We start from the raw sequence: 16,310 nt of genomic DNA, 5'->3' as shown, positions 1-16,310 counted from the left end.
CAATGTCACCTGAAAGTGAGACTAGGCACTGCCAAAATGGAAAGGTATTTATGTGCCAGATATGCTAAATATTCGTGTTCCCTTTCATGTTTTTGCCACCATTCCACAGGACAGCATGGATATTTGTAATAAAAAATAAAGTGAGCATTGTATAGTTTGTATTCTATGTTGTAACTGAAATCAATATATTAGAAAATGTAAAAAGAAAAAAGCCAAAACAATATTTCAATTGGTATTCTATTATTAATAGTTTGATTCAAACTGCATTGAATCATTATTAATTTTAATTGAGTTAATTTGTTTTGAGATAATTGTTTAAATTAACTGTGATTACGTGACAGCCCTCCTTAGTGGACAAAATAAATACAACTACAAAAAGGTAAACTAACTCATTTGCTTTCGATGTCCATTTCAAACATAATTGCTTTACTACTAATGATGTTGAATGTCAACGAACAGAAGATTAATGCTATAGCAAAACACAAGCCAATGTGTGTTTTGTCTCATTTACAATGTCAACAAAATGGAAGTGTACATCATCTTATCAAAACAGAAGTTAAAAGAATCATTGCTAAAGAAAGTTAAAAGAATAATTGCTAAAGAAAGTATCACGTATATAAGGAATAAGATTGGTATGTTGATACTAATCAGATGACGATAGTACAAATATGTGCCTCTTCCTAATTAAAATAAACTGTTCTGCAGTTCTGGGCTGTTTTCTTAGTGTGAAACAAATGTTAATATAGACATTGTCTTATGGTTCTGTCCAACTTGAAGAACATCCTTATTTCAATAAAGCAATTTCTTACATGGAAAAATAATGTAGGGAAACTATATTTTCAGCTGTGACTTAGTGCAATTTAGCAGCTGAAAAACAAGAATCAGCTCCATAAGCAAAATTTTCAAAATATTCAACACTGACCTTATTCTTTGCTCTTTGAAGAAGTAAATGGGAAAACCAATTATTAGGCCCAGGCTGGCAGTTTTGAAAATTCCACCTCACCTGACTAGTCATCTCTCACAGAGATCACTGTTTAAGAATCACTTACAGTTTTTTGTTACCTGTTGGAGGGCATTCCAAAGGCCACACTGGAGAATAATTTCTGTACTTAATGGAGGCATCTTGCTAGCTGAGCTTTTTCTTGGTCTGCTTCTTTTAACTACTTTCTTTCTTTGGTTTTCCATATAAATTTTAGACCAGGGTTTGCATGTCCTCATCCAAGTTAGCCTCCTCTTTTCAACATCATCAAGCTGTGTTAGGGGCCTTTCAAAAGACTTAATTGCACTCACGCTATTGTCCCAATCCTCAGCAACTTCCTCCTGAGTTTCCTTCATCACAACCTCTGCTGTTTTAATTGTTTCAGACTTACAAAATTGCACTTTGTGTTTACTGTTGCTGGTATATGCCTGGGCCTCCACGTGCCACTGACTGATGTGACTACTGTTCTCCTTATTTGTGAATGCATCATTAGCTACAAGGACAATGGCTTCTCTGTCCAGCATATTTGTATTTGTGTTTTTGTCAAGGACTGTAGTTTGCAGAGAACTTTTTCCTGTATGTGTCATCAAATATCCATCTTCATTTTCATTACCTTTTTCATGAGACTCTTCTTTCTTCTCAGAGTTTGGTGATGTCTGTTTTTTGTCTTTTAGATTCTCTGAATTATTTGCCTCTTGTATCTTTCCAACATGTTTTTCTTTTTGTTTCTTTCCCTCTTCTCTTATTTCCAATATTTGTTTCTTCTGCTCCTTTTCCTGATCAATTTTGTCTTCTGTATTTTCTCCTTTTTCTTCCTTCATATTTTTTGTATCTTTATCTCTATTTACAACTGCTGTGTTTATTGCTATTTTCTCTTTTTGTTTTATTCCTTGTTGCCCTCTTGATACTTCCTGTAGGCTCTTTTCTCGTGCAAGCCTCATACTGACTTTCTTCTTTTCATACTCCTCACGTCTCCTCACCTGTTCCATATATGCTTGTCTTTCAATTTCTTCTTGTCTTTTTCTTGCCTCCTCTTCTTTTTGCTTCCTTTCCTGGATCCTTTTCATCATTTTTTCTTCCTTTTCTCTCTTATCTCTCTCCATTTTTTGTTGCAATTCCTTCTTCCTTTTAATTTCTGCTCTCCATTCTTTTAAGATAGGAGCATATTTTCTGTAAACAACAAATGCTCTAAATCTAGCTTGGATTTTTACAGCTGCTGTATTCCACTGCTCTGCCAAACTTTGTCTTTCTTTTGCTTTCTGCTCTTCAAAGATCCTTTTCGCCTCTTCTATTTGCAACTGTAGACTTTTGATCAATTCCTATGCCAAAACAATGGATATACATTTTATTCAGCATCTAAATTATTAAAATCTTTCTTAATATGTAATGTGTGAAACAAGACAGACATCGATTTATTCTTAAAATATATTTTATCTTCTGTTAATATGGTTTCTTCTTGGCTTTTTCCAGATTACTCTGGACATAGGATTGTCATCTTATCCACACACAGAGACAAATTCCAGTTTGAAAAGTTGACTAAAGGTTTTGCTTAGCTGAAGAACCTAACTGCTATTTGCAGCTGCTCAAACAAGAAGAGAAATGGATTGCTCAGCCAGAACTAACTGTCTTAAAAGAAGGGCTGCTTTCCCAAATTTAAAAAAACCCTTTTTTTCCTTTTTAAAACCACAAAGGTATCTCTCTTAATCCATATGCTAAAATCATGAAGAAAAGCACAATCAAATTCAATAACAATGAAAGTATCTTTCAATTATTACAATAACATTCAAATTCTTTGACAACGGTCACAAATATAAGTTACCTCATGTTGCTTAAACTTTTCTTGCCAAACTTCTTTTTCTTTTAATAACTCATCTTCCATCATAGCTTGTTGCTGCTGTATAAACAAATAATCTTAATTAAATTATTTTAATATATTTCATTGTGTAACTCACTAAAATCATAGCTATTTATAAAAATCGCATTCTCCAAAGATCCATTTATTTTGTGTTGACACTTGAAGTATAAAAAGTAATCAGGTTGGTCAAATCAGAAAAATCAAGCAGCTAAAAACTCAGATTCAGTATCATCCATTTGATCATAACCTGAAAAACAGAATAAGGTCAGCAAATTGGAACTGTACCCAGATAGCTGCCATCTTGTTCTTCAAAAATCGTCAATCTGTGGTTGAAAATAAAGTGTCTACCTATATGGGTCATAAAGAGATCCTTCAAAATGCATGCAAGCTAACTGATGCAATGACGTCTAAGTATGGAACAATAGCTCTGACAGAAACGTGAACTGCCCTCATTAGAATAGTGTATAGCTCTGAAGTTCATAAGCTCTTTGAAGAAGGAACAATGTCTCCTACAGCTAAATTAAAATTTTATACCAACACATTTTTTACAGAAAACTTGGATTTCAATTAAATGAAAAATTTCACAAAAGTATAAACTTCCACAAAAAATTGAAAAAAATCCCTGAATTTAAACATCTGAATCAGGTTCTTCATGGAAGCTATAATTTGTTTTTCTTATGCCTTCATTCTTCTCTATGGTCTGGGATTCCCAGCCAGAATACATCTTCCATGATGCAACCACTCTCTTGACTAGAGAACTACATGAAGAGAAGAAACTGAGAATAAGGTGCTTCTACACTGCACCATTATTTCAAGATAACTAGAATTATTTCAAATTAACAATGTGAGTGTCTACACAGCGATTCCGTTATTTCAAATAATTTCAAAATAACAGACAGCTTATTCCAAAATCTATAAACCTCATTCTACAAGGAATAATGCTTATTCCGAAACAGCTATTTCGAAATAAGGTGTGTATAGATGCTCCTCTACTGCTATTTCAAAATAGCCCCTCACCAGGGCCATTCTAACTTATTCCTCCCTGGTGCCTCCTGTGGCTCTAAATAAAGGTAGCAAGTCTACATTAGGGCAGCCTGCCTTGGACTAATTTTGAGGCTTCCCTGCAGTGCAGACGTGCTATTTTGAAAAAAGCTATTTTGGAATAACTATTCCAGAATAGCTTATTTCAAAATAAGCATGCAGTGTAGACATACCCTAAGAAATCAGAACTAAAACTGCCAGAAGACATGCTTTCAGCCAAAACATTTTATTTTGGATTTTTCACAAAAAAAGCCAAAGTTTTCCATGAAAAAAGTCTGAGTTGTGTATTTTGTACCTGTCCAGCATTTAGCATTCTGGGGTTCCATTCTTGTCCAGGGATTTTGGCTGGTATCATACAATAAATATTAACTAATAATGATAAAGCCTAATGGTGAAAATTTAAGTATCATCTTTGTTAAATTATTCACAGCTGATCAAAACAGGGAAGAAGAAAGAGAATCATAATAAAAAACCTTACATGATCTATTCTCAGCAGTATCTCTTTCAAACCACAAGTATGGAGACACTGAGTTGTGCACAGATTTGAGAGGGTACATTTATTCCTCTCTTCGGCATTGGAGCTGTTGATTCAAGTAGTCCAGATTAATAAAGGGGTATGCTATCAGTATCTTGTTTTTAAATGTTACCTTATGAAGCATCTCTAACTTCATTCTTTCAGTCTCAAATTCCTCCAGACATAGTTGCCTTCTCTTCTTTTCATCCTCATTTTGTTTTTCCTCTATTTCCATCTCAGCTTTTAGTTTTTTCCTTTTCTGTTTTTCAAGTTCTTTTTGTTGCTCCTCCCACAGCTCAAATTCTTGCTTGCACCTTTCTTCTACTTCAAGGTAAGTGAAGCTTACAGTCATGTCATCGTTATCTACAAAAATTTAAGCAAGCGCACATTTTGACTGAAGATCTGAGCTCATAGTAATTATTTATCTGAAATCATGAAATATTTTAATATATTGACAAGAAAACAATACAAGTAAGATTCTGTTTGTACAGCCCAAGGACCTGTCACAAGCATGCATACCCACTATACTAGTATTTGTAAGGGGCTCTATGTAGGGCTGTTTGGCAGTCATATCTATGCAAGCATCAGGGAAATGTTCCCTTGGCCAAATATGGACTTTTATAGCTCTCATATTCTACCACAGCAGAATACAGAGACCGCATTCAAGGGTGACATTCTTTCCTAGTCTGTCTATTATGTATTTAAAGTGAATAGTCTATAAAGCAAATGCTCGGTGCCCACAATTTAGCTTCTATTAATGTTCATATTATATTTTGCTTGGAGAATAAGAAAACAGACACATACAAACTTTCTTTGCACTCAGTTGGGGCACTTGAATGAGATTGACGTGCAAAAAAACCTGGATAATCAGACCAAAGAAACATTCTGCAAATGTGGCCCTTAATGTCAATACAACTGAAATTATCAAAAATTAAGATTGGTACCTTTGTTGATTTGGGGACCTTTAAGTTTGCTTAGCCAACCAATACATTAAATTAACTAACAAATGATATTACTTAAATTATTTGTGCATTTGAAATACATTTATTATCAAGACTTTAGACAGGAAAAAATAAGATAAGATCTCAATCTTACAATTGGCAAAGTAACTCTGGTTCCAACATCTAAATCCCATTGTAATATATATTGTACTTGACTTGCATGATTACTCTCATCAAAAGAATAGATCAGAAAAAATACTTTATATGGCAAATATAAGTACTGAACTAATCAGTAGCACAAATACATTTATATTAAGTTAGTTTACCTGCAACAGAACATTCATCAGCAACCACACTGCCAGTTATGTCCTCACTGTTGGGTTGACTATTACTGTCAGGACCAGCACTGGCCTGCATTTCTTCATTTTCTATTTCAGACAGTATCTGAATAAAACCAAACACTTTCTCAGGATAAAATGAAAAGGGATGAAGCTATAACAATCCAAGCCTATTTTAGTCAATTTAATGTTCACACACCGCCAGTTAAGACTACTAAACATTTATATCAAATATTATAATTTCATGATCTATGGCAGGGGTCAGCAAACTTTCAGAATTGGTGTGCTGAGATTTAACATATTCACTTCTATTTACAGGTCTGCATGCTGTCGATATTTTTAAAGTCAATAATAGTCCTATTTATAGTAGCTTCATTAACAAATAAATTAAGATGCAAATCTTACTGTTTTAGTAACACAGGATTTTTTTAAAAAATCATTAAGATCAGAATTTTAGATATCTGCAACAGTCCAAAAAATTCTGTTAAAAGAATAAACTTAAAAAAACAACAAATAGTCTGGGATAGCACTTTATAGACTAACAAAACATGTAGATGGTATCATGAGCTTTCATGGGCACAGCAACTCTAGTTCCAGCAAAAGAACAGATCAGAAGAAATACTCTGATCAAGCAGCAGTGCAGGCTTCCTGCTGTGTGGGGTAAGGGGGCAGGGCTGGACTGAGTTCCCGCCCATATGCCAATGAAAATCAGCTCATGTGCCACTGATAGCATGCATGCCATAGGTTGCTGACCCCTAATCTATGGAATAATTGAATCACAACCAAGGACCCTAACCTGCAAACCACATGCAATGCTTAATCTTATATACCAGGCACATTTGTAGTCCTACTTAGGGAGTGTGTAATTTTAAACGTGCATTAGTCATTGCAAGATTGTTTATTATCTGTAATAACTATTGAATCTAATGTACTACAAAGATTATTTAAACACAGAATACCCTCTTCTTCAATACTTCTGGATCTTCATTGTATTCAGAAGCCAACTCTGCCAAGTACTCTGAAGCATGGTTAGATACTACTTGATAGTGTTCACCTGAGGAGGAAAATGGGAGGGGGAAGATATTGTAAGAAAATGTCTTAATCTAAGTACAGTAGAATCTCAGAGTTACAAACATCACATTTATGAACTGACCCATCAACCACAGACCTCATTTAGAACCAGGAGTATGCAATCAGGCAGCAGCAGAGACAAAAATAAAATAATTACAGTGCAGTATTTTGTTAAACATAATTTACTAAAAAAATAAAATATAAAAAATAAAAAGGTAATGTTTAAAGAAAGATGTGACAAGGAAAGGAAACTGTTTCCATATTTGTTTCATTTTAATTGGAGGACTGGGCCACAAGAAATCTGATGAGGTTCAACAAGGACAAGTGCAGAGTCCTGCACTTGGGATGGAAGAATCCCACGCATAGTTACAAGCTGGGGACCAACCAGTTAAGTAGTAGTTCTGCAGAAAAGGACCTGGGAGTTACAGTGGATGAGAAGCTGGATATGAGTCGACACTGTGTCCCTGTAGCCAAGAAGGCTAATGACATATTAAGTTGCATTAAGGGGAGCATTGCCAGCAGATCCAGAGATGTCATTATTCCTCTTTATTTGGCTTTGGTGAGGCCACATCTGAAGTATTGTGTCCAGTTCTGGACCCCCCACTACAAAAAGGACATGGACGCATTGGAGAGGGTCCAGCGGAGGGCAACCAAACTGATTAGGGGGCTAGAGCACATGACTTATGAAAAGAGGCTGAGGGAGTTGGGTCTGTTTAGTCTGCAGAAGTGAAGAGGGGGAATTTGATAGCATTCTTCAACTTCCTGAAGGGAGGTTCCAAAAAGGATGGAGAAAGGCTGTTCTCAGTAGTGACGGATGGCAGAACAAGGAGCAATGGTCTCAAGTTGTGGTGGGAGAGGTCCAGTTTGGATATTAGGAAAAACTATTTCACTAGGAGAGTGGTGAAGCACTGGAATGGGTTACCTACGGAAGTAGTGGAGTCTCCATCCCTAGAGGTGTTTAAGTCTCGGCTTGACAAAGCCCTGGCCGGGTTGATTTAGTTGGGATTGGTCCTGCCTAGAGCAGGGGGCTGGACTTGATGACCTTCTGAGGTCCATTCCAGCTCTATGGTTCTATGATTCTATGATTCCAATTAAGATGAATAAAAGAAGCATTTTTCTTCTGCATAGTACAGTTTCAAAGTTGTATTAAGTCACTGTTCAGTTGTAAACTTTTAAAAGAACAATCATAACATTGTGTTCAGAGTTTTAAACATTTCCTAGTTATGAACAACCTCCATTCCCAAGGTATCAGGTTATATGGTAGTCTAACGCTGATGAATTGTACTTTCCTATTATCAGTTCATAAAATCCAAAGTGTGAAGCACAGTGTGTTTTTTCTTTAAAAAAGTGCTCACCACAGGTACTATTTTGAGGAAAAACTCCAAATCCACTCAGACAAGATAGGTTCCTTTAATAGTAATTTAATCTAATTAAACTAATTAAAAGCACTGGATAGATACAAATTAAATATTAGAGTAAAAAAAATCTATGACAGCAGCATATATTCAAAGAAAAACACTCCACAGGGCAAAACACATTCGCCAGCTAGAAGGCACTAGTAAGTTTGGTGTGGTTACTTGTACAGCATTAGAACTGCGTTAAATTGAAGCTCCACAAAAGGACAATATAAATAACTAGGCATATATTATATTTAGAATATATATAATTCTTACTACTGATAAAACTGAAGAAGCTTCCCCTAAGTGCCCTGCCCGCACTACTTCCCATAGCTCCCATTGGCTGGGAAAAGCAAACTATGGCCAACAAGACCTGCGAGCAGCCATACCTGCAGATGCCCAAGTAAACAAAGAGTCTGGCAGCCCACCAGAGGCTAACCCTGGCAAACCGCATCTGACCTGTGGGATGCTTACTGTGCACCCCTGGTCTCAAGAGACTAAGTAGTACTATTTCAGGAAGTAATTTTTTGAAATTACTTATCAGAAGTGGCTCTGGGACCTGTGTCGAATAACCAAGTGCAAGGCTGCTCCCTAGCAAATACTATATCTGGATTAGGTCCCTAGAGATTACAAGTGCTAAACATGTGTATTTGAAAAGAATATTAAAAAGAAAACTCATGATTGACCGGAATAGTCTAGACTAGAGCAATATTTCTCAAGCTTTTTGATACCAGCGACCAGCTCACTGCCTTCCAAAACTGTTTCAAGAAGATCTCAGGGACCAGCACCAGTCCACAGACTGGTAACTGAGAAACACTGGACTCCTTGTGGAGTCTGCAAAATTGGAGCTTCAAGAAACCAGAAAGCAAAGGAACATTATGCATCACTCTTCAGTCAGTGAAGTCAGAGGCAAGTGTAGGGACATTCTGGAGCCTGGATGGTTTACCAGTAGTGGGGTAGGAAACAATTATGCAGGATACAAAGAAGGAATTTAGGATGAGATACCTTCAAATTGCCCTCAGTACAACACATGCATAAAATGCCTTTGTACGCTCATCTAAAATTATGCAGTTATTACCACAGAAATGTGAGTATATCCTTGACTGAGTCAACGAGGCAGAAAAGAATGCAGGTTTTAAGCACTCTTATACTAATAAGAATTTATTAATAAGAGTCCATGCTATGTTTCAGGTTAAAAAAACAATACAACCTCAAGCCCTAGGCAGTCCAGCCTATAAACAATTAATCAACTTTTCTACAGCACTGAACAGGGGCATATTTCTTGGCCAATCCTTTACAAACTGTTTTGTAATAATAAAAATGATGCATACATACTATACAGTTGGAGTGGGCAATAAGAGGCATGTGGGCTGGACGCAGTTCATCAGGGTTAGTATCCGTCAGCCCAACAGGAGCAATCCTTGGCAAACTGTATCCACCCCTGCTATACCAGACCACATACTTTCCAGAGAACTTCTGAAAAAGGACCATAGGAGCTTCCATACTGGATGATGAGTTAAAGTTGTGCAGTAGGTTTCATAGTTTTGTTGAGTTTGAGGATTTACATTATATTACTGATGGCTGTTAGTTTGATTTATTTTGGTAATATAAGGGCTTGAGGGGGACATCACACATCAATTTATTATGATCACAGCTTACTTGCAGTTTCTTCATCTTCTACATCTTGCAATATAAGATTTTCAGTATTTTTACTTCTGTTCTTCACAAAGTTTAAATAGTATGTAACTGACTCTGGTAATCCATTTGAAGCCTAGAAATAATAATATTTTAATTAAATTCTGTATTTTCATCTCTGTCAAGACTACAGGTAAATACTTAACATTCTTAACTAAGCTCCATGGTGTCTCTGCACAACTATTATTAGAGCACTAGCATCAGCCCCAATACACAAGTTTATCCTCTCAGGCTGTGAGATTCGCTTCTGTTCTTTAGTGTTTCAGTGAGGGACACACTGTTAAAGATGCAGATTTCAGGAACTGTTGCTACCTCCTACAAATCATGCATTTCCCCCCCGTCCAATCATGCCTTAGTTCCATTATTGTGTCACTCATTTAGACTGCACAGCAAACTAATTACTCCTGCCTTGTAGAAACATTTTTCTAATTGATATGGTTTTTGTTGTTGGTTTGATCCAAAATGAATAAAAGGACAAATAATTCACAGTAGAGGAATCACACATCAGACGTGGGGTCTTAGTTATTGAGATATTACATTTTTTGAAGGACAGGTTAGATTCACAAATACACATCTACCAGGGACTTGAACCTGGGCCTCCCATGTCCCCTAACAACAAATTATGTAGACTTTCAATCTCTTTTGATGTAATTGTCCCACTTTTGATACATTTAATGTTTAGTGGGTCAGCAATAGCACAGTTAGTTGTCTGTTGGTTAAGCTATTTTTCTGAAGTGTGAGCAACCCACCAGGCTCAAGTCCCTATGTTGAGCTGGGAGCCCATGGTTCCCTATACTGTAATCAAGTATGCTAACTGCCGTCCACCTACTATTTTAGGGTGGATGGGTCTCTCCCTCTTTCAGGTGCTGCACCTGAAAAGCTCCCGCCGCCAACTCTCCCCCATTAAAATTTTATCAGAACCATTCCATTTCCACAAAACCTTTCAGTTCTGACAAAACATTTTTGGTGGGGCAAAAATTTTCATTTATTTTCTTTACAGTCAGTAATCCCACTTATCACCCCTGATTAGCCATTCATTGACTCAAATCGCTATTCCCTCCCTCCTTCCCCCTCACCCCACCTTCTGTACTAAATCTGATTTGTCAGTTTAATAATATGTTCACTTTTTTCACTGTATTCCTTTGGTATATATGGTCATGCCAATTCTCTTCCAGAATATGATCTGAGGAAGTGGGTCTGGCCCACGAAAGCTCATCACCATCTTATTAGTCTTTAAAGTGCTACATAGTTTTTCCTTTTGTTTTAGCAAGATCAGACTAACACGGCTACCTCTCTATTACTCTCTTACTTAATTATTGATAATTTCAGTGGTTAGACAAAATGCACTGGGTTGGGAACAAGATGCTGCTGCAAGGAAGTAAGTGAAAAGTACAGAAGAGATGGATGAAAGAAACAAAGCAGAGGTCACAGCAGCCTAAAGGGGAACAGATTGTCCTCAGAATGATGAATGCTACAAGAAGGCACTAAAAAAGTAATAAATAACTAAATGTTTAGTTACTAAATAAAGACCATATAGTCCCCTTGATCTCTGTAAAAAACTTCTTATTGACATCAAAGAGAATACCATGGTGCATCTGGGAAATGTATAGCTCTGGACCATAATTAATCATAGAATTTAGCTCTCTGAAATGAGCCTACAAATGACTCACCTACTTCTACAGTACCCCACTTCTAATAGTACTCTACGCTGTCCCCAACCACATAAGTCACATTAAGAAAGCACAGAAGGGCAATCAGAAGCAGAAAAGTGAACTTAATTGTGTGGAATATCATCAACAAATTCCTCACCTTGACAAAAATAAGGGTTCTCACCCTCGTTGTTCAGTTTGTATTTGTTTTTCCTGATTAAAGGCCCCCATCCTGTGAAGAACCCAGTGTCTTCCGATTGTTGCTGAGGAGCATTAATGACTTTTTAAATCTACAGGAGATTAAAGTGTTCAGAAGCATTCAGAAAACACTTAGTACCTTGGTGATCCTGAACACTGAGAGGTCCTGACATTCATTATTGAAAATGGAATTGTGATAGCTTAGGGACTGTCAGGATCAGGCTTTATGTTTTGTAATGGACTCACACTGGCCAATGTGCTAGGAGCCCTCTGCCAATGGGAAGTGGTGCTTTACAAAGAGAAAAGATTCTAATGATGGCAATAACAGAAAGAATCTTTGAGGTTTATGATCATAGTAAAGATTTGAAAGCAAGGACGCACACCTACAGAAAAAAGGACAACAGAGAATAAGTGATGATGGGAGCTGGATGCTAAAAGAGGTGTGTGATGGGGTGCCCGGACCCCGCACTTTTGGTGTTGGTGTGGCACTCTGGGGGTGCACACGCTGCTGCAGTGGTGCTGTGGCGCCTGCTCTTGGGCAGCGGGGCTGAATCCAGCAGGCACCAGGACCCAGGGGGAACGCCTCCCGCTGAGGAGCCCAGCACGATATGCCAGATGGTGAGCATGGATATGCTGGCTGGCAAGAGAGTATAAAGAGGCCTGGGCCGGAGGGGGGAAGGAGAGCCAGGTGGGGCCAACTGAGGAGGGGCCAGAAGAGAGAGTCCTCTCTGCCAGTCCGCCTCATACCTGGCTTTGGCACTGGGAGGGGGACGGGACTCCCCCCTCCTTCCTCCAAAATCCCCAGGCGGAGTATGGACACAGTCTCCCCAGCAGGTACCCCCGGATGCTGAGCTACAGGAGAGCCTGACCAGATGTAGCGACTACCCCGTGACGAAGGAGGTGCTGGTACTGAGAGGGCGAAGCCAAAGCGGGGACATGGAAGACCTGGTGGCAAGTATCACGACTGGACAACTGGCACAGTGCGGTGGAACAGGGAAGCACCCTACGGACTCGCACAACCCCTAAGGACCACAGAGAAGTAGGAAACGACCCAGGACAGGGCTGTTGGTCCCAGAAGGGGGTGGCGTGCTTTGGCTAGGGACCCCCACAACTCCTGACAGTGGGGAATACCTCTGCCTTCAGGGTCCTGGGTTGGGGCCCGGAGGTGAGGGAGGGCCCGGGCCCCCCTACCTCTCTTGAAGACAAGCCCATGCAACAGCCAGAATTGGCCTCAGAAGTTTGGGGGACTGAAGGAACTGGTCTGGGAACTTTGGGGACAAAGGGAACTGAGCTGGGTTTTTTGGGTGCAGGGGTCTCAGGGATCCCCAGAGCAGTGACTTACGATAAGGACCCCTGAGGGGGTACCAAGACCCCTCATAAGGTGACAAAGAAGAGCCACAGATATTTCTGTTATGTAAAACACATGTATTTCCATGATTATATATTAGTCCATAAAGAGTAAATTAATTGATTTAGATTTAGATTTAATAACAAACAAGTGAAAACAGAGAAGGCAACCTTAACAGGCATCACCACATGCTCTGCCTGCTATGAGAACTGATCCAAAACTCAAATTTAACGAAATAAGGTTGGGAAAAGATCAAGCTTACTTTGGCTTTCTTTCTACCAAAGATGTAAACTCTCAATTAATCAGTTAACCAGTTAAATGTTCACCAGTCAAAAGTTAGGTCAACCTAACTGACTAACTAAGACTTAGGTTGGGGACCACTCCAGCCCAGCTGAAGCAGCCCCCAGAGTGCAAGGCTTCCACCCTTGGCCTGGCTGCTGGCTACTAGTCCTGCACTGGGGATGGGGATGGGGATGGAGCTGGCTCAGCCAGCTACTGGCCCCCACGCGAGGGCTGGGGCTGCTGCCAAATCCCGGGTCCGAGGCCCCTCAAGAGCAGCCCCTGCATGCAGGGTGCCCTTGCTCTGCATGGACAGAGTATGCTCTGCAGGAGTAATCCCTGTTTGCAGCGCACCCAGACTCGCCGCGGACAGAGGCTGCTCCAGATGCCAGAGCACCCTCTGTTTGAGGGATGCCCAGGTCTGCCACAGGCAGAGGCTGATACAGATGACCGCAGACTCTGTCTGTGGCTCCTAATCCAAACCCTCTGCCCACAGCAGACAAGGAGCTGCGTGAGCCCTCACTGGTTACCAATTAACTGGAACTGGTAAGCATTACCCATTTAGGATGATGCTTACTTAAACTGTTAACCTTTCACTTCCAAACTTCCTACATTCCTATTTGATACCTAAATAAGCCATATATAAAGAAGTCCTCATCAACCTCCCTAGTTTTGATATTAAGAAATCTCTCCTCAATTTCTGTTTAAATATTTCTTTTCTCAGTTTCATCCCATGATTACCAATTACAATCTACATGACCTGCATTTAGCAACTTTTCTATTTCCATGGTATTTTTATCCTCCAAATAACATGTTCCAAAGACTGTGATGCATAAACTACTAAGGGCCTGACCCCTTTGGATGCCAGAGCCTATGAAGAATTCACTTGAAGACTGAGATCCTAAAAGAATAGGACATTCTGTTAATCTTTCCACATACTGTATTAATCTCTCTTGTCCCATACTTCTTCCCCACCCCTTTGGTTCTTCTGATTTCCATCTAGGTTATTGACATTCTAGTGCATAGAACAATATGCAATATTCATTGTGCTCTTGAGGTACTTTCTGATTTTGATGATATTGGAACCATTCCAAAAAATAATACTGCATAGACTTCTATGTAGAATTATGTCAATCAATTTGGATGCAGTGTTGTTGCAGCTGTATTGGTCCCCGGGTAGAAGAGAGACAAAGCAGGTGAAGTATAAGGTGACCAGACATCCCATTTTAAAAGGGACAGTCGCCTATTTAAGCTTGCCTGCAGGTGTCTTGACTTTTTTTTTAAAGGAGCAAATTGTCTCGTATTTTCTCTCGTCCCATTAGCACTGTTGGATCCTGCTTCTAGCTGGATCCCTGCTTGCCAGAGACCTGCCTACTAGCAATGTGTGGTAGGGTCCAATGGCTGTTGATGGATAGATGTGCAAGCTTAGTGGAAGGGGAAATCTACAATGCACAGAAATGCAACACAGCTCTCCCACTGTCCCTGGATCCCATCTTATTTCCAGGTGGCACTGGCTGTATACTGTGAGCTATGTTGGCTGGTGAGCACAGGCAGGAGACAGGCATCAGCTGGTTATGTGTCACCTCTGCTACCTACCCATCAGCCCTTTACATGCTTCTCTTCTTGCTGTCGTCTCCCTGCTTTGCCCCTTTGCCTTCCTCAATGCCACTGATCCTCCATAACCCTCCTGGTATGATGCATCCCACTTCCTGCACTGTACAGAGAACCAGCTCTTGGTCAGAGTGCTAAGCTCACCAACAGCCTGGCTTCTTCCTTCCCCCACAGTGACTGGCTGAGTCAGCACCCCAGGAAAGCCCAAGACCCTGCTGCAGTCAGGTCAGTCAGTCACCTTTCCTGTGTGAGAGAAGGGTTTAGGAATGTGCGTGTTACACCTTTCCCCATGTGAACTAAATGAAAAGAATCTAACTACACAATATTTCTTTTGAACTAGGCCTCAGTCAACTTGATGCTAATTTGAATGTTTGTACTGCATAGTTCTGGCTGATTGCTACTGAACTCGCTTGAATATGAGTAATTTACCAATTCACATATTCAGCATAGGAAAATACAGTTGTCCATTGGGCAGGGGCAGTATAGCACAATTTCTCAGCTCCCATTGGGCACTTTCCAGCCAATAGGAACTGAAAGATTTTTCTGGGGGCAAGGGCAGCACACAAAGCCTTTCCTGCTCACAGCAGCAGAGAGAGCCACATGGAACAGCAGGTGGTGACTGCTAGCAGGTAGGAAGTCTGCCTGAGAGTGCTGCTGGCCAAAAACTACTTAGGTAAAGTACCTCTGGATCAGAGCCTGCCTCTGAAACCCCACCCCCTCCTGGATCCCCTCCTATGCCCCTCCCCAGGTCAGAATCCTCTCCTGCACCCATATCCCCCCATGGATCCCCGCCCACCCTCAATCCCATGCCCCAGGTCATTACCCAAATGCTCTGTACACTCCTGCTCCCTTCACCCCAGCTCACAACTCCCTCTCCAACCCCACAGTCCATAGAAAAGTGCAGCCCTTAGCCACTTACCAAAATCTCAGCATGCCCCCTCATCAAAATGTATTGCCCTCCCTTGCTCTAGACTTTCTGATGCCTAGAGTACGCCCACAAAGAGGCTAGAAATGGCACACCAAAAAACACAAGTTTGCCATGCAAAAGTAAAGGCAGTACTATTTCTTCTGTTTCTATCAAACACTTACTGTTTCACCATCACTCCAAGCATCTGCAGATAAATCAGAGCTGGGATCATCTTCTTCAAGGGAAGTAACACTGATTCTGCTCAATTCTATATTAATTTCTTCTTCAAGTTTTACATCATCATCATCATCTTCCATAGCTTTCCATAATAAAAATGTAACAGAAAAAAGGGAAAATAAGATCCAATACAATAGTAGATTTGCATTTACTGCTAGATTTGTGGCTATAGTACTAGGGTAACAATAATTTTTGATGGGGGACACTCCAAGAATTTGGTAAGTTGTCAAGGACCACACCCTTCCATTAT

The 16,310-nt window shown here is 39.8% G+C and overlaps 1 protein-coding gene across 3 annotated transcripts in view; it reads right to left on the bottom strand.

The window, feature by feature from the left end:
* Window positions 1-16,310, bottom strand: part of LRRIQ1 (leucine rich repeats and IQ motif containing 1) — a 169,720-nt gene that overhangs the window by 148,781 nt on the left and 4,629 nt on the right. For all 3 annotated transcript variants that reach the window (XM_014568997.4, XM_089780159.1, XM_089780161.1), the window contains exons 3-9: window positions 16,006-16,142; window positions 9,796-9,907; window positions 6,628-6,722; window positions 5,657-5,774; window positions 4,523-4,752; window positions 2,799-2,873; window positions 1,063-2,298 (exon numbers count right to left, since the gene is read on the bottom strand). In XM_014568997.4, coding sequence (XP_014424483.3) covers window positions 1,063-2,298; window positions 2,799-2,873; window positions 4,523-4,752; window positions 5,657-5,774; window positions 6,628-6,722; window positions 9,796-9,907; window positions 16,006-16,140 — 2,001 coding nt within the window. In that variant the 5' untranslated portion in view covers window positions 16,141-16,142. The remainder of the gene's footprint in view (window positions 1-1,062; window positions 2,299-2,798; window positions 2,874-4,522; window positions 4,753-5,656; window positions 5,775-6,627; window positions 6,723-9,795; window positions 9,908-16,005; window positions 16,143-16,310) is intronic.

The sequence above is a fragment of the Pelodiscus sinensis genome, chromosome 1, assembly GCF_052426305.1.
Source record: "Pelodiscus sinensis isolate ZL-2025 chromosome 1, ASM5242630v1, whole genome shotgun sequence".
Classification (NCBI taxonomy): domain Eukaryota; kingdom Metazoa; phylum Chordata; order Testudines; family Trionychidae; genus Pelodiscus; species Pelodiscus sinensis.
Note: the sequence above shows the minus strand (reverse complement) of the source record. Positions and strands in the feature narration are given on the sequence as shown.